This window comes from Pholis gunnellus (genome assembly GCF_910591455.1).
Source record: "Pholis gunnellus genome assembly, chromosome: 1".
In the NCBI taxonomy this organism is placed as follows: domain Eukaryota; kingdom Metazoa; phylum Chordata; class Actinopteri; order Perciformes; family Pholidae; genus Pholis; species Pholis gunnellus.
Genome location: NC_136528.1, coordinates 27,775,460 through 27,799,714, shown reverse-complemented (window position 1 = coordinate 27,799,714; position 24,255 = coordinate 27,775,460). Strand labels below are relative to the sequence as shown.

General features: G+C 41.3%; 1 protein-coding gene across 1 annotated transcript; it reads right to left on the bottom strand.

Annotated features, from left to right (window-relative positions):
* Nucleotides 1-52: 52 nt before the first annotated feature.
* Nucleotides 53-22,407, bottom strand: LOC306699226 (solute carrier organic anion transporter family member 3A1-like; the record flags this gene model as incomplete). Its single annotated transcript, XM_079163771.1, has 10 exons — nt 53-429; nt 700-764; nt 1,972-2,144; nt 2,329-2,464; nt 3,367-3,565; nt 3,720-3,884; nt 4,042-4,311; nt 4,540-4,638; nt 17,959-18,418; nt 22,249-22,407. The coding sequence occupies 10 exons, from the start codon at nt 22,405-22,407 to the stop codon at nt 53-55; spliced, it is 2,103 nt and encodes a 700-aa protein (XP_079019897.1).
* Nucleotides 22,408-24,255: the final 1,848 nt, after the last annotated feature.

Here is a 24,255-nt window from a genome sequence, read left to right as displayed (position 1 = left end):
GTCGCACATTAACGGCCTCAGCTCCAGTGTGGAGCTCCAGTGCAGACCACCACTATAAAACAGACTCCATGTTGTCACACATCTCTTGGTCCTCCAGGTTGTATATGAACTTTGTCCTGTTGGCTGGGTTCTGGGTGATCTCCTTGCCCAAATTGTCCAGAGTCACATTGGAGGCGAAGAGTTCGGTGGGCGTGAGGTAACCCTCGCTGTTCTTGATGTATTTCCTGTAGTTCTTTCTCAAACACTGCCACGTGGTGGCGTACAGGATGAAGGCCGACGACTTGAGGGCGATGGCGATGCTGACGTACAGGTGCCTGTAGGCCACGTTGTCGTACAGCATGCAGGCTCCCTTCTCGCCGCAGACAGAGCTCCAGAACAGACAGGTGGAGTCGATGCCCATGCCGAAGATCAGCGGGGGAGGGATGAAGCCTGAAGAGGGAGGGGATTACGGATAGACAGCAGGTCAGAGGTTCAAAAAGCATATTAGTTTGAGTTTCCTTTATATCCGAACAGACACAGACAGACGCAGTTCATTTAAGGTGATCACAGAGCAAAGCTACAGGCCAACAGTGGACATGTCATGACCACAGCAGTGTAGTACAGAATGTGTAGCAAGTCAAATGAAGAACAAATCATTGTCTGTGGTTATAAATGCATGACAGTGAAGTATATAAAGTCAATATATACTACATTTCTTACCAATCAGTCTCAGGAGCAGGAACAGAACTCCGAGGGCATAAGATTTCAGCTCGGGACTTACAGTTCTGAAGACAAAGACAGAATTGGCATAAACGCTTTGTACTGGTGAGGCAAAAACAAAAGGTTGCGGCAAGTAGCCGGTTTGTACGTTTTATGAAACCGTCAGTCTGATTTCTGTAACTCGGGCCATCAGTTCTTTAAGTTATGATAACATTGTTCACACTAAAGCAGCTCCTGCTGTGATCTGGGAACACGATGACAATGCAACAACCAAGTTTGAAATCAGACAGATTGTAAACAAGCCAGCAGTTTAGACATCTTCCACTTTAATTGGTTTTAAAACAGAAAGTGAGCAAACCCCAAAAGTTGGTCATTTGTGCTTATTGTATACAAACAATGTTGTGCACACATAACTGCGGCAAATACAGTAGGTGTGGTAACTGTTTAAAATGTGAAGGATGTGTACAACAGACAGTTTGGCATCTTTACCATTTACATGACACATGGGTGTTCGTTTAACAGAAGAGTTGGACATTGTGGGAAAAATGCTTATTTGTTTTCTTGTTGAGCGTTAGATAAAAACATTGATACCACTCTCACAGCCAGCAATTAGTCAGCTTAGCTTAGCTTAGCGTAAAGAATGAAAACAAGGAGCTTAAGAGGTGCTGACTGGTTGATTTTGTTTACCTCTGTTTCCAGCCTTATGCTAGCTAAGCTAACCTTCAGTTGACTGCAGCTCTATATTTAGAGTACACACGAGAGTGGTATCGATCTTCTAATCTAACTCTCGACAAGAAAGCAAAAAAGCATATTTCCCGAAATATCAAACTATTATTGAGAAACAGGAATAATCCTCTCACTGTTTGTGTTCTTGCCCCTGCTGCCTTCCTTTTTAGCAATGTCGACATGACACAGACCACAGCATATAAATTGATAAGTACAACGCTATTTATTTTGCAATAACGATGTAATTATATTGACATATGGCAGAGAGGAGGAAAATAGCCCCCAAATTGTAATAAACCCAAAGTATTGTTTTATATATAGTCAGATGTGCATCATTTAATATATTTATGTAGAGTGATGTTCATACTGATCTGCTCATCTACATGCACAATGTTTATTGACACTGTATGCGTGGTGCCCTGTGTATTTTGTAAGTCTTTTTACTAAAGATGACTAAAGTGATTCCATCATTTTGCATTTGAGCAGCTTAGAATGTCAATAGCTCCCCCTTATGGGCAGACCATGTATAGCAACAGGCCTCTTTACCTGATAAGGATGATGACAGAGGGGGTCTGGGCCATAGCTCCGATCATGCTGCACACACAGATCACACATAGGAAGGTGAGGAAGGCCTGCTGACAGCCTGGACTCGGACACTTCCCCGGTAAAGCCACCGCCTCTTCACTGGTGCTGGATATACACGAGCAGCTGGTCAGGTTCTGACACAAAGACAAGAAATTAGATCAAAATGTGTCTTTTTATCTAAACCAGGCCTGACGCACAGTGTATATATGCAAGTATGCATGTATGTATTCTTGTCTCTGGCATTTGGTTTGAGCTCTCCCGTGTCAAAAGGTGGTCATGACACAGCTCATTTCAGTCAGTGTTGACTGCTTCACTCACTGGTTTGGTGCAGCCAGCAAAGCAGGCTGAGAGGTAGGTGATTCCATTGGAACCACAGACGGGGCTCACTGATGCTGTGTAGCAGTTACAGTTATTGATGCACGCCGACTCAGGTCGCTGCCAGGACCGCAACGTCCTATGGAGGAGGTCAAAGGTCATTTTGGGGAGCACATATATGTACGATGCTCACATCAAATGGAAACAAAAAAGAAGAAAACAGTGTTGGGCAAGCTACTCGGAGAGCGTAGTGAGCTAAGCTCCTAGTTAATCTACATTAAATGAAGCTTCACCCCCTCAGAGAAATGTAGCAAACCAAGCAACAGAAACTTGGCAAAAGTAGTTTAACTACATCCAAGCTCATTTTTCTTTTTACAATGAATTAGATTATGCTGTCAATATAAAAATATATAATATAATTAAAATATATGGAGGCCTAACATAAAGTTGGTTATACCTAATAATATAATATCAATTTGAACCATAGCAATAGCCACCTGCCTTGCACTTATGTAAACTGTAGCTTACTACACTGTAGCTTATTCATATAGTTAAACAGTGTATGCTCATGGCCGTGATGACAGGCCTACAGCTCAACGTTTGCTAACTTTAAATCAAGTAAACTCAGGTGTCTGTACTCTGCAGCAGAGACGTCGTAAGCATCAGCCCAAAGATTGGTACGTGATACGCGCCACACAATAGCGCTTCAGTCGGCGTAAACGTCCGTGCTGTTACTGTTAATGCACAATTATGGAGAAAAGCTCCGTAAATCATGAACACGACCTCCGAGCTTAATCACCTTGATCATAGTGACAAGAAAGGTAGTGATTGGCTCTTGAATTCAGCACTGATACACAAGATATCAACGTAAACAGAAACGATAATAGCTACATGGCTATAACTAAACGAAGAAAGTTGCAATCCGTAAAATTACTTTAAGTATTTTAGCATACTTTTTAGCGTCTAGCATGTTTGAAGTGCAAGTCATGTTTAACTTGAACGTGTTTATCAAAATATGCATCAGTTGGTTTCCCTGCTTACTCGTTGCCGTAGGCTACAGTAACCCCGGCGACAGGTCCGGTGTCACAGCCCAAGAAGAGAAAAGAGACGTAGCAGGCAGTGGACACCAGGTTGACCAGCATGGCCATGCGGACAGCGCCCAGAGCGGACAGGTTCAGCTTCTTCACCAGCAGCCCCCCGAGGAAGATACCCAGACAGGCACAGGGGATGGCTGTCATACCTGGGGAGGAAAAGACAATGATTTGTATTTTCCAAAAATGTTGATTCCTTAGTAGAGGTATATATTTGCCTTTCTTTTCTTTTGTTTGATTGTTAAACAGAACAATGGAGGTTCTGTTTTGCCCTCCACTCAGACGAGATAATGATACGCCTACCTAGCAGCTGATTGGCTGAGGAGGTGGTAAGGTTGAACTGCTGCTCCAGGTATTTTCCGAGGAAGGCAGCAAAGCCGGCAACCACAGCGATCTCCATGCAGGCTGCCAGCGTGATGCAGCTGAACACCGGATTGGAGAGAAGGTGCCTGGTTACCCGGGGGATTACTGCGTCAATTAAGAAGAAAAGGGAGAAAAGGGATAGGAAGGACAGAGACAAATTAGAATATCTTCTGAGATTCAGCAAATCTAATGTTACATTTGGAAATTCCCCACTTCTCTTCAATCCTTTTTCCTTAGTATCTCCCCCTTCTGATCTCTTTACCTCTCAGATGCTCACAAACTGAGAGTCCGCTGTTCATATCGAAGCCATGAATGGCCCCGTTGGGTTTAGAGCCCTGGTACTCAATGGTCAGCGAGGAAGGCAGCATGGCCTGCTCACTCTCCCCTCCACCGTCCATGTCCTGCTCGTCCAGCGCCTGGGGGAAGCCGAACATGAAGAGGGATGAGACGAAGAGTAAGGCACCGCAGAGGAGGAAGCCGGCCCACCACGCCCCGATCCAGCGAGGGTCATCTGGGGTGATGTCCAGCTTACCTGGACAAGAGGCAGGGACATTTACCACAAAGGAGGGATGTTGAAGGATGTTACATACATCGAATTTCACTGATCAATGTGAAGAAACTAGAATCCAGAAGAAATCTCTTTTGTATTCTTAATTTTCCCACTATGGTCAATACAAATATTACTATTGCGATGGAAATTAACACAAATTCAAGGATGCATCTAAAGAAATACAAAAACAAAAGGCAACTGCCAACTCACTGGTGTCGATGAAGACAGCATCAACGTAGACTTTGGTACAGACAGAACCTAAGATGAAGCCACAGGCCGGGCCGAACACTAATGTTGAAAATAAAATACCTGCAAGACAGAAAAAGAAGGAGAGAGAGCATAAATAGTCTAAATGGATATAACAGCAGTAAATTGAAGTTTTTGTAATTAAGTATATTTTAGCTGAGCTTAGTTGTACAGTCATCAGAATACTTCAACAATTTAAATTAAGTATATACAGAGTCAACATCATTACTTTTACGTTTCTTTTATCTATAATTTTGTTTAATTTGTAAACGTTAATGTATAGCTCTTAAAATCTGTTTTTTATTTGCTGCTGTGTATTTATACCTGCTGTTATTGTGTTTTGGGTGTTTTATTTTATTTATTTTATTCATTTATATGAGTGTATATATTTGTGCATGTGTGTATATGCGTATTTGTGCGTGAGGATACATTTGTGTGAATATCCATCTGTATAACACAGTAGTCTTTTTTATGTCACTAAATGAAATAATAAAAATCCTAATTAAAAATGTAATTAAAATCTACCGAATGTCCATCAACCAGAAACTAAAAGGAAAAAGCTTAAGACTTGGAGTAAGTGTATTTCACCTTGTACTTCAGCAGAGGGCAGCATTGTATCAAAACTGTGAAGTCACTATTACAGAAGCCTGTTTTATTAAATATGTGGTAATATGGAGCTTGGTACCACACTTCTGCTTGTTAAATCCACTGACCGAGAATGAAATGCATTCTATTCAAGTAAAGATTGAGTACTGAATTCATGCCAAGGGACTTTAAATTTAATCAGATGTCTCCCACTGGCAGATTTATTCACATCACTGTAATATGCTGCTCATAGGTTGCACAGAGTAATTGATCTAAGACTAGATTATCCCGCAGGATCATAAATAATCAAGCAGGAAATGGGTTCTTAGTGTGAGAGCGGTGGGGAGCCACTGATGCAGCAGCTCGGGTTGATTTTCTCTTGAAAGCAGCGCTGCCCTGCTTTGGCCCAGAGGGTGAGAGGTTTCCAGTAAGCAACAGCAGACTGTGCAGGGATATATGTGTGTGTGTGTGTGTGTGTGTGTGTGTGTGTGTGTGTGTGTGTGTGTGTGTGTGTGTGTGTGTGTGTGTGTGTGTGTGTGTGTGTGTGTGTGTGTGTGTGCGCGTGTGTGCGTGTGGCACTAAAACTCAGTTATCCATGCTGGTGGTAAGTCGAACAACAGAAGTGAGCTCCAGTAGCCTGACCGCTAATAAAAGAGCCCAGAGCAGAAGTGGCCGCTCCCCACTGAGAGACCGAGAGGGCCGGTCAATCACAGAGTCACTGTGATTCACGACTAGTGCCTTGAATAGCCACATCCATATTTCTTTTGACAGATGTGGGGTCTTAAAGGGAGCACAAATATGTATAATTAGTAACTCTAATTATTACAGTTGGATTAATAAAGATGGACTAGAGAGTTTTGTGATGATTTCACAACCACATTGTCCAGTTTTCAAGTATTTTTTTTCCCCAATAAACCCATAAGCAGAGCCAATCCAAGCCAACCTCATCTACAAAACACCAAAGCTCCATATTGCGTAAACGTCACTATGGGCACAACCAGCTTCACTGTGACTCTTATAACGAGGGGAAACAGCTGACGACAACAGCAGCAACATGCATGATGACGGAGAATAACCGCTAAGCTTTGTTGTGGCGTGAGAAACGACGGAGAGCTCATAATCCTAAAGCAACAGCTGCCTGACGCCCATCAGGTCTGTTGTCTACAGTTGGTACTTCTCAGGCCATTTCCTTGGAGACACGGCTGAAGGCCAGTAACATTCTTGCTGCCATGAACTACCGGAGCTTTAACCAAAAAGTACAACTTGTATTACTGTAGGCCTATAGTTGAAACTGTATACACTATTTAAATATTGGACTTTATTTACTCATATCTGAAAGTGTGCTTAACTTTTGCACATCCCCTCCTCACTACTTGTGTGCAGGACTGTGCACACAGCTGTGCAGTTCTTCCATTTAAAAAAAAAATTTCTGTTGTAAATATTGATATTTGATATCATGTCTGTTCATTTTTAAATGGGGTTTATTGCTATGCACCAAAACACCGGTGTATCTTTCTTGTATGTGCAAACCTGCTCGGCAATAAAACTGTTTCTGATTCTTAAGTATCTCTATGCTGAAAGAAAATTGGACATGATTATGTAAAATGATAATATTTAGTTTGATATACATTTTTATAATATCCCAAAAAATGTCTGGGAGGAATAACAGTGTGATGCATTTTATTGTGATTGTGGACATACATCAGGAAGTGTTTTTGAGATTTAAAAATGATTGTATGGGAGTATATTTGAATGTAAGTAATGTTTAATACAGTGCTAAGTTTACATATTAGATGTGACCAAAACCCAGTCATTTTCCCCTCAATTTGTCTAAACCTGTGAAATTACAGAGCATGTTAGCACTGCTCTGACTTTCAACATTGTGCTGTTGAAATAGAGGTTACTGTGTCGTAATTTGAGAAAATGGTGCAAACAACAGCAACCACTGCAACAATGTTATGATGTATGCACACATTTCTAAATACATTATTATATTATAAATACAAAAGTGTCTGAGGTGGATTTTCAAAGGATTGGTTTAACTTTTGATTGCTCATTAGAGGCCGCATGTAAATCCCTTTGGATTCATTGACTTTCCAATGATTGCAGTTCTGCCTCAGTGTAGCCGAGGATGAGAGCTGTCCTCAGTAAAGCAACAGTCGAGCAGCACATATCAATGGATTGATGCCTCGAGGGCATTAGGTACAGGGAAATGGTTTACAGCTGGGAAACCAGCCGTTCAGAGTGATCATCCTGAGCTTATTTAAGCAGTGATGACACCATTTGTTACACTAAAAAAAGAAACACTACAGAAAGAAACACCTGTAAAGGAGACTTTGCACTCCAAAACAATATAAACTACAGAGTGCATTTTTTGGAAAAAGGAAATATGATTGCATCAAGTTCTTCATTAGTCAGAACAAGGTATTGAAGGACTTTACTCCCCTGTGTTTCTAATTATCTTTTGAAAATCCCCCATTAGTTAAACTATACTTCTGTCACTAAAGTCATTTTTTTAAAACAACGCTAATGTTATTTTGGAACCAAATTCTTAACTTGCGATTGCAAACAGGATGAACTAAATGCCACAGATGTTTTATGAACGTGTTTATTTTTTGTCCCGAACCATCTCAATATAAGCCAACCAAAATGTCTAATAAAAGGATTTTGCATGAGGTTTAAAAGGGCAGAGAAGAGTGCAGGTTCAATTAAATTAAATCTGACACGCATCTCAAACACACTGGGCTGTTTTAGCAGTACATGCTCTGCCCTGGAGATGCTGCGCACAATGAAATATTTCTTATTTATATATATATATATTTATCCTTAATGGATTTTCAATGTTTCTATAAAAAATAAATAAAAAGAAGACTGCTGTTGTATCCTTCTTGACTATATTTTCTAACTGCTTTGTCTGAGAGCTGTGACAATGAACACAGGCACAAAATAAAGGTACAGTAATGCGTTCCCGCTAGACAACAAACTAATGGGAGATTAGTTTAATTTGCATCAGAGACCCGGGCTCTATGTGCCACAGCGTCACGTGAACCTAGATGACTGAAAGTAACTGTAAGAGAAAGGCACAATTCACAGGATCATTTATTAAAGTACCGACACTCTGGGAAAAGCTTTCGAGATGACTTAGATGTCCATGTAAAACTCTGGCAGCTTGTCTGAGCCAGCCATTTGGAAATGGCTGGTAGAGACTCTTCACTTAAACTGAGAGCTTGTAAAGGATGTAACAGCCCTTCCGTTCTGTGAAATTGTGTAGCTAAGTGATTTTAATACTGTATATATTCTGCAACTTGGCCTAAACATGACATTTTGTTCCTAAAATCCTAGTATTGTTATTAAAGTTGTCCTGAATATATTGCTTTCAATATGAAAAGTCCAATTATACATTGATTACAGCCCAAACACACGTGTACAAACAAGAACAAGGAGTGATGTCAAGCCAAAAGCTTTCTAGATATCAGCCATGTTGGCGGTTAACTGGATGGTTAGTTATGAAAATATGAGGAGTAAATAATGCCAGGGGGAAATTTGGTAACACCATCTTCTATGATGATGTCTACAATGCATTACAAACATATAATGTGTTATAATCTGCTTACAGCACTGTATAATCATAGTAATATCCATAATGACTTTTAACAATAATCATGACACATAAATAAGTTTATATGGTCAAGTATCATCATACTTCATGAGTGGTGACACCGCTAATTATAAATTAAGTTAAGCTAAGCTTGAAGTAAAGTCAAAAATATATATATCTTTTTTTGTTCTTGCATAAATTCAATTATGCTTTTAACTTTATTTAAAGCAAACAATGACCACTTAAAGTAACTTATCATCCCATTATAATGCATTATAAGTGGTTTTAATGCATTGTAAAATTATTACAATGTATTAAACTATGGGATCTATAATACTCTATGATCCTTGCAAAAAAATATGTTGTTACTATATTAAATATCCTATGATTTTAAATGGTGAGTCAGTTTTGTGGTTTAAGTCCACTGTGACAGATCACATGATACCATGGACACACACAAAAGAGCAGAAACAGTGTGCGTTACACATATTGCAATCCAATAGAACAGTCCAGCAATCCTGCTCATTTTCAGCAGACATCTTACAATGCAATCATATCCAACACAAACACAAACTACTGCCTCAAAAATATCACAGTCAATTCAAAACCTCTTGCACACAGTGCCAAAACCAATTTAAGGTTTCACCCACAGACAGAATGAGGGCACGAGTCCCCAAACACACCAAATTCCACACATTTTCACTAGAAATCAGAAAGGAGGTGTCCATAATGTATTACTATAATTAAAATGTTTCATTGTATTAGTTAATTTATTTGATCGGTTATATATATTGGTTATTTTATTTCCCAGCGTAATGGTAAATGCTAAATGCTGTAATACTGGTTTAACGTCTTCTTCTAGCGAGCTATTTTGGTCAATTCTGTATATACTTCTACTCTAATTTTCCTAATTTTCCTCCTGTGGATCAATAAATATTACCCAATTTATTAGCTGATCTAAAAGTAGTTAGATGGGGATCTAATTTACTGAAGACTAAGTGTGTATTTAACAGCAGGGATGAAACAAGTAAAGTAACAAGCGGTAAACAGATTTGTAGAGGGTTCATTTTGAAAAACAACAGAAATCAATATATACAATGTATTCAGTGCTCCGTAGTCACCTGGTCATTTTTATTGTTAATATTGTTCCTTTAATCTAATAAAAAACAGAAGGGACTTAACGTGATGGTAATGCCTGCGTTCTGTACCCAGCTGCAATGAATGCAGCAGAGACAAGGTCATACTGTATGAGACAGGGCTCCTCCACCTGGTCACACTGCCAGCACATGAATAATTTCTCACTCAGACTCACATTATGGCACGGTTCACTCACTGGCACTTTGTATCTTGGCATAGGTGCTCCTAAAAGGTGCATATATAAAACAACCTGGGCCGGTCTGAGCAGACAGCGTGTGCTGAGTCAGCGTCCATTCCTTCCTCTGCTGTCCTACGGCGGAAGAGTAATAACTCCACTGGAGTAAAAACATTTTGCTGCAGTGGACTCTCTCAGCCTCACAGCGCTTCATTACACGCATTACGGCGATGAATAGCGGCTAAGATATGAGGCAGGAAGAGAGAAGCTGACCCAGCGGCTGCAGAGCCGTACCCCTCTGGCTCCCAATGCTCTTTTACTTTACTGTGCTGTTGTGTACTATCGGTTACGGTGCTTTACAGTCCTGTATTGTGTTGTTGCTGCTACTTAGCACTCTGCTGCAGACCTTAAAATGTTCCTGTTGTTGTCCAGCCTAAGCAAGCCTGAGGTGCATTTCTGCGTTCACATAATAATGAGACGGTGTAACAGCATTGTCATGTTGGTTTGTCGCGATTTCAACAGCTGATAAAATAATGTTAGAAAAAGTATGACGATAGATCCTCTGATTGAAGGACGACCCTGCTCTACCACTGAGCCACAGTCGCTCACCAAAAACCAAAGTACAATTTATCCTCTGGGGACCATGAATGCCTTCACAATATTTCATGGCAGTCCATCAGTTGATGAGATGTTTCAGTCCGGACCGAAGCGGTGAGCTGACAGGCCATCCCTCGAGGCATGCTGATAGTGCCACTGACAAATCATTTGTATAGCTCAACTTTGACTTCAAAGAGTAATTTTAAAAGAGACAAAGTTGCTTTTCTGAGACTACAGACAAACGTAAATACATGAAAAAATAGAAAAAACTGACGGCCTTTGAGCGGCCTACTGAGTCTAAACTGTGTAGTGTTTCTGTGGTGCTCACATATAGACTGACTGTATACTGTATCGAAAAATATTTACATCTTCCTTTAGCGAGATACAAACATTTGCACAGCACCACACACTGGACCTCATTGGGATGGAAAGCAGAAACGATTTGGGGCTATATTATTGTAAACACCTTCTTTTTTTTAAAATGGCGCAGAGCATGATTACTGTAATTGAATGGCTGCTTTTCTGTTGGAGGCTCTGTGAGCGATACAATACATGGGAGGATTAGTTGCGTTTGTCTGGGGTATCAGTCACGCAGCAGACAGCAATCAATAATCCAATTACAATCTGGCTCGGACATTACACTGTAGTCAAGAGAGCTCTGGAGCAGGTTAGTCTTTCTATGGGAAGCCATTTTCTGGTCATATAAGCCGGAGGTCAAGACTTTAAATATTAAAGAGACATGGACACACACATGGATATATACTGTATGCGCAAACACACACACACACACACACACACACACAAACACACACAGACTCAACATCATGGCCAATTGTCCATGTACTAAAGGTGCTGCAGTTTCTATTAGCCACAGGAGCAGAGTGGCTCTGTTGGATGGCATTGTTGGTCCATCAGTCGGTTCACCACTTTCGTCCTCACTGAAATATCTCAACAGCTATTGGTTGGACTGCCATTAGATTTGGCACACATACCCATAGTGTCCCGAAGATGAGTCCCTATGACTTGGGTGATCCCCTGACTTATAGCACCACTATGAGGTGGACATTTGTGGTTATATGCGGCCATTTTAATAACTTCAATTATCCACTGATTCTCCTTTTGTGTCATCATTAGGTATTAGTCCAAACCTGCCTCCTCAGCTTTTAATTGTGAAGTGCTAATTAGCAAATGTTAGCATGCTAAACTTAGATGGTGAACAGTGTGAATATAATAGCAGCTAAACATCAGCAAGGTAACATTGTCTTCGTGCTCATGTTATCATGCTGACATAAGCGTTTAGATCAAAGCTCTGCTGTTGTGCCTAAGTGAAGCCTCACAGTGGCAGGACGCTCACTCACTCTTCATTGTATCACTGCTGCAATAGTACCGTTTTGGTTTTTTTTTAATCTATGTCTGTTGTCCTCTTATCTGCCAGATGGCACAATGATCTGATGGCCAGATAACTGAAAAAATAATTTTTACCAGTCAGCTGCTAGATCTGTTGCTCACGTTGATTCGCACAAACACACACACATAGAGTTCTGGACACTGAGTGAAAGCCTACTTAACATTTGAGAGAGAACAGGATACAGCACGAGACAGGTGAATGCTGGAGGACATGTGCCACGACACCTGAGTACTGTTTGCTGGTTTGCTCTCGAGTATTCCCAGAGTCCTCAATCTGGCATTCAGGCAGTACTGATCCATGTGAAGTGCCCATAACAAAACAGTCACTCCTTTTATCATCTGGTTTGTCAGCGAGCCCCGTCGACAACTGCTACTTTAATATTTAAGCATTTGGTTAGATGTTTGCTAAACTACTCCTAACTGCTTCTCTGTCCCGCTGCATTATTCAGGGGGTTTTTCTTACAATGTTACCGTGTTTCCACACGTCGAGCTCGTCAAACAAGGCCACCACCCTTGAAACTGGGAAAAGGAAGAAGCAGACATACTAAGCAGCACATAACATACATGCACTGTGTGGAGACTGGGCTCCAAACAATTCCAGAGCCACAACGGACGATGCAGCAGTCACATTGTAGGATGTAACCATGACGATCAATATGCCTGGCTTGATTTAAAAAAAAAAGAAAAAAGAAAACTGCGAGCAGAGAGTGGGTGGTGTGGAGAAAAGAATAATAGACTATCTGTAAGTGTCAAAGAAAGAAGCTTGGGGGATGTTATGAAAGAGACGATTCCTTGTGGACTGGCAAAGGGCGCTGTGCACTGAGGACATAGAACAGTGGCCGTGATGTCAAATCTGAGTCAAAATCTCAGTCCAAAATGCAATGTTTGCAAATTTACAAACAGCTGAAGAAGGTCAAAACAAAAAAGAAAGGAATAAATGGTGGTATTTCTTTGAGGATTGCCGTTAAGAGATGTCCTTGGTCAACTGACTGGACTGTCAGATCCAGTCCATCACAGGACTAACAGAAACAGACAATCAGACTCATACTTACGGACAGTTCTGACTCTTAAAGTCAAACCGAAATCACAGTTATTCATTCTCTAACCGAGCGGAAAGTTTAGATTCTAACTTTAAATTGTTAGTTTGTCGGCCATGTTGGTCGATCTTGATATGATGGATGACCATGACAGACATTCATGGTCCCGAGAGGATGAATCCTACTAACTTTGGTGGTCCCTTGAATTCTCCTCTAGCGCCACTAGCAGGTTAACATTTTGTGGCTTTGGGGAGAATTTTTTATAATTTTGGTGATCTTTTGACTTCTCATCTAGTGCCATCATCAGGTAAAAATGTCAAGTTGTCCACTAGCTTGGTTTATGACTAAATACCTGCAATACTAATTAAATTCCCATTAACCTCAGTTGTACTTTATGTTTAGTGGTCTTTTCTCTTTCTCAAAAAAGAACTTGAAGTGTAATTTACAACACAGATCTACTTTATATGCTGTAGCAAAAAAGGAGAACCTTAAACTTTATTTGAAATGCAATTGTTTAGAAGACTGGAAGAAGCATAAGCAGGAAGAAAATATATGCGTTTTAAGTTATTTTACAAATGGAAAAAATAGGCAATTTTAGAGATGGTAAATGTGTAGTTGTGCTAATGGGTTATTACATTATAACGGGGCGATGCAGCACAAGCGCATCACAATCAGAAAAACGTAGTGAGTTCCCTTCAATTTTCTAAAACAGCAAAGAAATATCAAGTGTAATGTCGAACATCAGGCATCTGATATGAGTTGGCCTCTCGCCAGGCTGGGGGGTAGGGTGGGTTGTTGGGTTCTGTGCTAGCCTTGTTTGCTCCGTCCTCTGTCCATCCCTCATCTCCTCCCTCCCTCATCTCCTCCACTCTGAGTGCTGCTGACAGAGACTGTACAGATCAAAGCATGCACAGAACAAACCGCAGGCCTTCTCACCCTGCAAGAGGTCTGCGCTGAAACGCAAATAGAGACGCCGCAACTAGCCAAGGACGAACAGAGAAGCCTGTGAGGAGGAGCAACTAGCCACATGGTAACCAACAAGGCTGTGTTTTTATCTTGTTTTAGTGCCTTTGTTCCTCCCATAAGGACAAACTGATGAATCCACAAGAAGAGGAGCTTAAGGACAGCACAAGAACTCTTACACAATAAAATAAACTACAGCTGAGCTTTGACGTATTGCTGCATCAGCTCTTCAAGGTTTTAATGTGATGGTGGTTTTACTAGTGTACATTATCATACAATAATTGAATGTCTTACTCAGCTGTAAAATTTGCAATTTAGTGCGAACTGCAATAAGAAGAGATGCACGATTATGGAATTTCAGAGTCTATAACAATGGCCGATAATATTTTTTTTTTAATTTCTGTTAACATACCACAGTTGCATTTTATTTGCAAGCGAAAATACTCCAAATTATCAGATCTAATTACAGACTAAGAACAAAAAAACTATTTTTTACATGTATATTCCTTACTTTTGTAATAATGGGAGTCTTTTTTTGTCTGTCCATCTCCCCAGATGGAGCTCTGCTACTAGCAGGTCGCTGAGCGGTGAGACGAGCAGGAACGGCACAGAGCCCCGCTGCCTGTCTCTGTACTGTTGCCTTGGCAACTTTGGCAGACTGACTGTAATGTGTGTTATGTCGACCTCTTGGTTTCTGCTGTAAGTATAACTGCAGTCCTCTGTTGCTGACCGCTGAAAACTTGCCGAACGAATGTGGGAATAAAGCGCTTCGCTCGAGGGCACTTGGGTGAGAAAGGACAGGATCAGACTGAGAACTTCCCCGTCAACCACATCAATGAAGAAAATATTCGATCAAATAAATTATCCTTTGTAATCTCCTGTTCAGAAGACTTTCTAACCTTAAATGTGCAGTCCTTTTGTATCATAATACTTATGGCATTCATTAGCCACTACAAACTGAGCAGCATGGCAGTGTATGACACAAGGCCTTAAGTAAACAAGATCATAAACTAGCCCAAGTATTGATAGACTCATGCATCCCCTCACACATAACTAACATGTTTAATAGCCAGGGACATTTCCATCCACTGGCCAAACTCATTACCGGGGCGGGATAAAACCAAGTCAATACTGTGCAATGCAGTATCACAGAATCTGGACCTTGCTGGACCTGTCTCATCTCCTATAATGACATACAGTAATAGGAGAGTATCTAACTTTCTTTTTTTTCCCCCGAAAAATGTAATCAGATATTCTTATTTTGATCTGGACATAAAACTATAAACATACATTGAAAGCAAACCTGCATCTATGAGTTAGATTTACTAAACAGGATAAAGGCACAAGTACAAGAAAATCCCCGCATCACACAAACTGTGTCTCGATAAGTGCTACAGGAGAGGAGAGGAGAGGCAGAGAGCGTAGACTACTATTGTTAGGTTCCTGATTAAAATGGCCACTTCCTCACTCACTAATCAAAGACTGAGTAGTAGAGTAGTAGAGAGTAGTTGGGACCAGCGGCGGACCACAGACAAAGTCGACACATGACCGGACGCTCTGATTGACAAGTGATATCTGGTAAGTCGACTGTGGTAACACCACAGCAATCAGCGGTTCTTATAAAGACTACAGATATGTGATTCATGAACTACTTGGAATTAAGATAATAATCCACACTGATCCTTTTTTAGACTTTTCCTGCTCCTCCCACACCTTTGGGGCTGGTAGTGATTTAGTGATTGAGGAGCACATGAGAGGCTGAGACACTAGCATGAAGGCTAAGTCGAGGTCAGTATCATTACATAAAGAGCTATAGGTAGGTGCCCTATGATTTCCACACCATATGGTCACTAAAGATTGAATTCTTTCATATGAGTTGTTGAAATTGTATTCATCCGCCACATGATTAGACCTTTTTTCTGATGACAAAATGGGCTTAAATCATAAAAAACACAATTCAGAAAAATAGAAACGGAAAACAAACAAAGTGGAAAAACATTAATTGGAATGTGGAAAAAAATAAAATAGGTTTATTCGGGCCCTATATACAGTATGCCTAAAATTGTTCTGATAAGTGCTTTCAAATGGTAGATGAATTATTTTCAAATTCAATTGTTCTTATTATTGAATTATTTCTTCTCCTGACAGCCAATTTTTTTTTCCCAAACATGAATCTGTCCATTATTTTAATAGTTCAGTATTGTATGCAAGACAACAGGTATGTTTATGCATGGCAGTGGCACTAATAGGCCATCACTCATTTTCGTTTCCACATTTATGTTTAAAATGAAAACGTCAATTTGAACAGCTCGTATGCATGATTATCATGCAATTGACAGACAATGTTGATGTTGGCATTGGTATCAGTTAACAAGGTATGTTTATAAATGGCAGTGGCACGGCCGCCCTACTCACTGTGCCTTCACATGTTTAAAATAAAAACATGAATATATCAACCTGTGTATTATTTGAATAGCTTAGTATTTAATGCACAATAAAGAGGTATGTTTATACATGGCACTAGGCCCAATTTTATATAAAACACAATTTTATACAATATATATAGTCGGAGGTCCCTGCTCCATCTCTCTATCAGTTTGGGGGTCCTTGGCCTGACAAACGTTGAAGACCCCTGCTCTAGAGGACAGGTGAATGATTAATGTCACAGTCATGTTTCATGTTTCAATCATGCCAACATAATCAGCCCATTTACTTTGATAGACATTGTGATTGTACAGATTCTATTATGCCATTAGCCTTTGTTTCTTATTACTTCCAGCTAACTGGAATGCCAAGTCAGCCAAATATAAGAGCATGAAGACTCAAACTGTTGCTAGATGTGGTTTCATTCAGGGATCAAAGATCTTTGTTTTTTCTGCTTTTTTTTATTGCTCAACCCTGTTTTAAATAATATTCTTCATTGATTAGTTTAAAATTTTAGCATAGCCAAGGCTCGTGTTGTGGTTGTTTTGGACGTCACAGTCAATATTAATGTCTGCTTATTTATTTTAATCCAGCCGTGCGCTCCATCTTCTTGTGTGGAGGGACAGACAACTGGTGTTACTGGCATTTGCACCCAATCTCATACTTCAAAAACAGTATATTAGAGCCTAGTTGGCGCCTCAGGCTTAGGTCATCGGCCGAACGCACAACATTACAGAAATTGTTCAACATCTTGGGGAGTACACATATTCACTTTCAAGCCGAGATTTAAATTAGAGAATCGATACCACCCTTGTGTCCGTGCGCTAGATGTGGATATAGAGCCAGCAGGCGATTAGCTTAACTTAGCATAAAGACTGGAAACAAGGGGAAACAGCTAGCCATGCTCTCTCCAAAGTTAAAAACATCCTTCTACCTGCACCTCTCAAATTTGACTAATTAAATAAATGTTTACATAAACAGAAATGTAAAAGCGACAAGATGTGGTTTTAAAGGGAGTTAGATGCTGGAGCTAGACTAGCTGCCCCTGCTTCTAGTCTTTAGGCTAAGGGAGGCTACTTGCCTGCTGGCTCTAGCTTCATATTTAGTGTACATACATACGTGTGGTATCAATCTCCTCATCCTATAACAGGCCATTAGGCCGAATCATTTTCTCAAAATGTGGAACTATTTCTTAATCTCTTCTGTTTTTTTGTCTGTGATTCTAAACCTGAGTCTGTTGCTTGCTTCATGAAACCACAGCATATTTATCATGTTTCTCACACGCAATGATGGAAGCTAGAGAGCAAAAAGCTTTTGATTTATTGACACTAGTGACTTGGTGTGCTCTGTTCAGGTTGTGTTAAAAATTAGTTTGTTCACGTACTAGACAACGCTAAACAACAACTGCCATAAACACAGACGTCACTAACAGCTTATGTGTTTTGGTCAGTGCTACTCACCTATATACAGCGAGGAGTCCTTCCTGTGGACATGGTCATCGATGTAGGCCACTCCCAGAGGCTGGACAGGTGTGGCTCCGATGCCCAGCAGAACCTGGGCTCCGATCAGCAGCAGGTACATCATGTTGGTGTTGGCTCTGTTGCCACATTTAAACCCAGAGTCTCGGTTCTCTGACCTGGAGTTGTTGGAGCAGATGTCCCTGCCATCCTCAGCGTGCCACGAGTCCCCGGCCTCGTACTCGTACTGGTGAGTCAGGAACTCCGGCAGGGCCGACAGCAGTGCCCCCAGCGCCATGACGATCCCGCCGCAGCCAATCAGGCGGGGTCTGTGGGCCTTGGCGCCAAAGTAGCTGACAAACAGGATGAGCGCCAGGTTGCCGATTTCGAAGCTGCTGGCGATGACGCCCACATCTGCACTCTGGAGGTTAAAGCGTCTCTCCAGAGTGGTCAGAACACTTACCTGGCAGAGGGAGAGAGAGAGCGAGCAAGTGTTAGTCATTTCAAAACTAGCATTTCGGATTTTAAATGACATCACATCCAACCCACTAACTTCTTTAGTGCAGGTTTATACACCTGATTTTATATTCAGCAATTAATAATGTATTGTTTCTACGCTAATAATTGCTGTACCAAATCTGTCAGAAGTATGAATTACGATATATTTTGCGTTACATTTAAATGTTTGTGCTCAACATTAAAAGCGAGGCATTGAGATTCAGGTGCTATTCATTAAACGCCGGCCATCTGCCACTCGAACCAACATCAGCAACATGTTTATGACACACAGTAGCTGAGCTGCTCCTGCTCTAATTCCAACACCTTCATCCTCACACGTCTCCTTCTTCCCTTCCCCACAAAACAACCCTGAGGCTAGCCTGATGCCGACCTGAGGAAAAGAAATGTGTGCATGTGTGTGGCTTGAGGCAAGAAAGCCTCACGCAGCTGTTCTAATTATGAAACGGACACAAACGCGTCGTACCAGCTGTGTTCTGGGTGTGCAAGTGATGAAGTGGCTCGTTGCATCAAATGTGCGCCGGATCGTCTACAGGACTGGCGGTAAAAGGTTGGTCAGGAGTTATTTTAAACTTGTATTAATCATTCATCCACAGCAGAAGGTACAGTATGAGCCCTGATACCTCTTGAAGTTATTCCAGATGAAAAGGAGCATTAAACCATGGCTATGCAGCTGAAAGTAGAGAGATTGTGTACATGGTCCATTCATTTTTCTATAGCCTAATGCTTATCCTGCTTATCCTCCAAACTCCACTGCAAAATCAGACAATTTCTTCAAAAAGGCTGCAACTAGCAATTATTTTCATTAACCATTAATATGTCAATTAACTGTTGAATTGTTTCTTCTATACAATGTCAGAAAATTGTAACAAGTACCTCAAGTCACAATTTCCTAAAGCCTAAGATGACGACTTTAATGTTCTTTTTTTCCTAACAGTACAGAAAAAGCCCCTAAAGCTAAAAAATCCTAACATTTAAGATGTTGGACCCCTTTGTTCTTGAGTAATTGATCAACAGGATAACAAATCAGAGATTTAGATCATTTTAAAGTTCGTAAACAATGAGGACGTATGTAAGTGAGCACACTCAGTTTGGCAACAGAAGTATGGCAGAGAGCAATAATTTGTGACGCTACGCAAGTGCATTAACCACCAAAGATGGTTGCAGCCTAACAAAATGTCAGATCTGTGTGACATCGGTGAGTGTGTAGAACACATCAGCAAGTGACCAGAAGTTACCACGAGCAACCACAGACACGTGCCACCGAAAGTCACCAGTTAACACGGTCACTCGTTAAACTGAAACACCCGTTTCTCCGAAAAGGTTGTGATCCTGTCGGAATTCTGTAGAACTTGAATCCGCTGTTGGAAAATCAACTCTGAAAAGCAAACATGCAACAACCAGATATTTTGATACCGTTAACAGTTTTAATTCGATGTTTAAAGCGTGCTAACTCGTCTGGATGGCTGGGACAAAAACGCTGCTTCCTTTGCCAACATTCACAGGCATATTTTTTGATGACACTGGCTGTAAAAGGGTCTATATGTTAGAGTTCAATTGAAGAGTGTCTCTTAATCTTACCTAATAACTGTACTATGAGAGAAAAAGCACATGACAGTACATGTGTGGGGCTGACGCACTAGACGGTCTGTTAACCATTATTTTAAATGACTACTTTAATCTACTGAACATTCCGTGCACACACTGTCTCCACTGTTCACTTACAAATATTACAAAGTTGTATTTCATATTTCCCTGATGTTATAAGCTGAGAGGCCACAGTTCAAAGGTCACCAAGGCTAAACGACAGGGTTAAGACTTACTCTTGTGGTCCGAGAAGATTTATGTGTGACGCTGTTATGTGTGATGGCTGCTGATGGAGAACAGCCGCTTAACACCTTTTAGATTTAGATGCTTTAGTCCAATCCCCTCCAATGTTTACAGACAATACAAATTGTTAGAGAAAACCTTTCACCATTTCAGTTTGATGTACATAGACTTAGCCCTGGAAGGTTGATATGCAGGTGCTTCTCTGCTGACAGTGATGGCCGTCAGTCATTATAGCTTTGTCCTCTTTCAAAGTTACTGTAAGTTACTGTAATGTATTTGTAAAAAAAAAAACAGAAAACAATGTGCTACTGGAAAAAATAAGAATAGAGAATGAATGTACAATGTGAACCAACTTAGTGGCAGAATTAAAAAAAGAGACAGGGAGTAAAAGATGATGACAAACTATATTTTATACAGGAGAGGACAGGCAGTGCTTCTACAGTGCTTTTGTCTGCAGCGAGATTTGCTAAAGGTGCACTTTTGGTTTGGGATGCTGGTTTAGAGGAGGAAGATCCACTGCAGTCTTCAAGGTAAACACTTATGCACTTTAAATTTGGGACTGGTGCAAAACACATTAAAACCAGCTCAGTTGTGTTCCTGCCAAGAGCTGCAGTCTCAAACAAAAAAACATGGAAGAACTTTTATTTTGGCAAGTTGCATCTTTTTCCAAACAATGTCTCCATTTCAACTTCTCCACTGGGAGATGTGACCGTGTTTGATACAATTTAGGCATTTTTCTTTCTCGCCCAAACCAGCACACAAAAGCTGCACCAATATAATAGTCTGATCTGATTAAGAAACTGACCTTTGACCTTGCCTCTTTTTTAACTGCCTTCCTAGACTGCGCTGATATGAATGTGTAGATGAGTTCTTTATCAAGAGTTGTGTCCCTCGTGAAGAATAAAATGAAGCCCCATGTCTGCATGTGCTATTATTTATCGTACAAAGACTGTGCTGACAGCTGTCAGGGGCTTTGGCTTTGATCAGGCAAATAATAATCTTGATTTAAGAGGCTTCTTTCATGTTTATACAGATTTACAATAACTGGTTGGGCCATATCTGACTAATGAAGGTAGACCACACAGATACTAACGACTGCTGTGGTCGGCTTTGGCCACACAATAAACAGCTGACATTACACACATTGCACTTCAAAATTCATTAATCGCCTATCTAAATCTATCAAATATGTTTGTTTTTAACGTGTTTGGTGTTAGGGGAATGCTTTAATTTCACCTCAGCATCAGTAAATTTGCATGAAATGGATAATTTCATGAAATGGCTCCTAAACTCATTCGACCCATCAGTTCATCTATGGAATACAACTTATCTCGTATATTGACATCAGTATAAAGATATCAATTCATACAAACTGTCACTGGGGAATGCAGTGTAAATACAAGAGAAGCTATTGTTGCTTCTGTTGTGGTGATCACGTCATCTGCTAGGCCTATCTCCTCCAGTGTCAAAGGCCTCCTGCATTGCTGAGGCATACGGGTGCAGGATGTAGCAGAGCCGGGTGGTCGGATGGACCTCCTGACCGGCGTTTCGTAACCTGCTCTACAACAGACCATCCACATACGCATACATGAAACAATAACAAAAAAATCTCCACCAACAACGTGGAGCCTACGGTCGCTGTGACGCGCTTTGTGTCATGCAGATGGTGCATAGGCCTGATGGATAATACGCAGCAAGTCATCAATCAGTGAAAGCGCCGCGTCCCGTGGCCGCTGGAGGATGTGATTATTCTAATGCGAACAGAATAATATCATTATTAACCGCATCGGCGGCGGCACCGCATAGTTACTCACTGCCTGCCTTGTGCCGGTTTGAAGGGCGCCGTGTTAACCCGATGTTACCTGAGATACACCGAGATGCGACGTTCCCGTCAGAACAACATTGTGTCCGCGGCGGCTGTTAGGTAGAGAGAAAAAAAAACCTCACCAGATAGGCGCCCACGGTGCCCTGTGCCAACATGAGCGCGCATTCCGACACCAGGAAGATCTTGATGTTGGAAAAACACGAGGTCTTCTTCTCGCTGTCATCCTGCTCCGGGTCGTCGGTGCTGCTCCGCTCGGTGCAGATCTGGTTTTTCACCTGCATCCTTCGGCTCAGGCTCCGGTCGGGTTGGACGGCATGAAACTGAACGGGTCCGGTCCGGCGGAGAGCATCTGGTTGTAATGGCGAGCTGGCACTGCAGAAGGAGTGCGAATTCTCCTGTCAATAGCCCGTCTGGGCTGGAATATACAGAGAGAAATACTGCTGTCCACTCAGCATTACGCACAGTCCGTCAGCGACCTCTCTTCACGAGCCTGTCCAGCCAGTGCGTCTCGGCTACATCATATTTGAATACGTAGGCTGCGCGTGTGTGTGTGCGACGGCTGCTGATGCCCGACGTAGAACTACAGAACGCTGTTTCCCTACATCCGGGATGTTACATCTCCACCCAGGACCGGTACCGACTGGATATGGTTTCTCAGCCCGGTTCCGAACCGCAGCTCTGCGTCCTTCAAAAAGCGGTGTTACGATGCTCCTCCTCTTCCTCCTCCCATCCACGGACCAAAGCAGAACGAGGGAGGTGTAATCTCTCCCGTCTCATCATTTTACCTGTGCAGACTTTCAGCTTCCTCATTGCTACCAAAAAAAATGGCAACATTTCATCAGAACTGAAGGTTTTTCCAAAAGCACACAGTGACGACAAAATGACACAGCAGATCTTCACTCATCTGATCGTATATCTTAGATCAGGCTGCCTTTGCAGATTAATTAGCACGTAGCTCACATAGGCACCATCTCCGCAGGACTTCACTTGACCAGACCAGTATTTTCTATCTAGATTCTACAATATTTCATATTTTGACATCGGCCTCTGCTGTTTCTGCTATTTATATTTACTTGCACTAAAATGAGATTCACTATAAGCTGAGAGATAATGATCAAGATGCTCAGTCACTCAGATCATGATATCTATAGAAGTCAGAGGCAGACCTGATTGGCTGACAGTGGAGCGACATGTTTTCAGAATGACCAAGAAGAAGAGAGAGAATAATCAGGCAGGTGGATGGTACTTCTCTATTAACATTATGTTACCTTTGTATTCCTTCTTATTAACACTTGAAGTGCCTATTATGGCTTTATTATTGCTTTATAATTCACTGGTTACACCAAATGCTGTATTCTTTTATTTCCAAAATGTTTGATTGGTTGTTACGTGTTATGTGCTTTCCCCCTCCTGCCTTTCCTTCTCTCTCCCTCTGTTGTTTCCTCTTCAGGTGCCAATGAGGTGATTGGTGTCCACCTGTGCAGGCCAGTCACGCTGCTCCATGGGTTCCACAGATTTCAAGTTGGCCAATCAGCAGAGTAGGGCCCAGCTGACAATGAGGATGCCTGAGGTGTTCCCTCTCTTTGTTATGTGCCTGTTGATACTGACACTGGTGGGTTTGGGGAACCCTTTACATTTGTACAAAAACGTAGTTGTTTTTGTCTCGATACATTAGGTCTGTTAGTCGGCTCTGTATTTGTTTTGGTAAAGAAGTGTTTAGAGAAGCATGTAAAGCCCTTTTGTTTGTTTTGTTTTCAGTTAGCCAGGTTTGGTTTTGTTAGATTGATTTCTATTTGTTTGGCATGACCACATGTGTCCCATTCTCTCTCACTTTGTTTGAGAACCTTTTGTTTGAAAATACCTGAGTTTAAATAAATATTGTTGAATCGTTACTTCCACTTTTGACTATTTCACATTCTTTGGTTGTCATGTGTTCGTCCCTACTGATCCCCTGGACTAATAGAAAAGGGGACGTAACAATAACGATTTCAAATACCTCTTTCCTAAATACCTGGAATAACATGAAGGGCTTTATTATCATGGTTCAACATTTAAATGTGTCTGTTTTCACCTCTGTCTCCTCAATTTACATTGAGCTATTTGTGTCATGTCACGGTGCAAATCCTTTT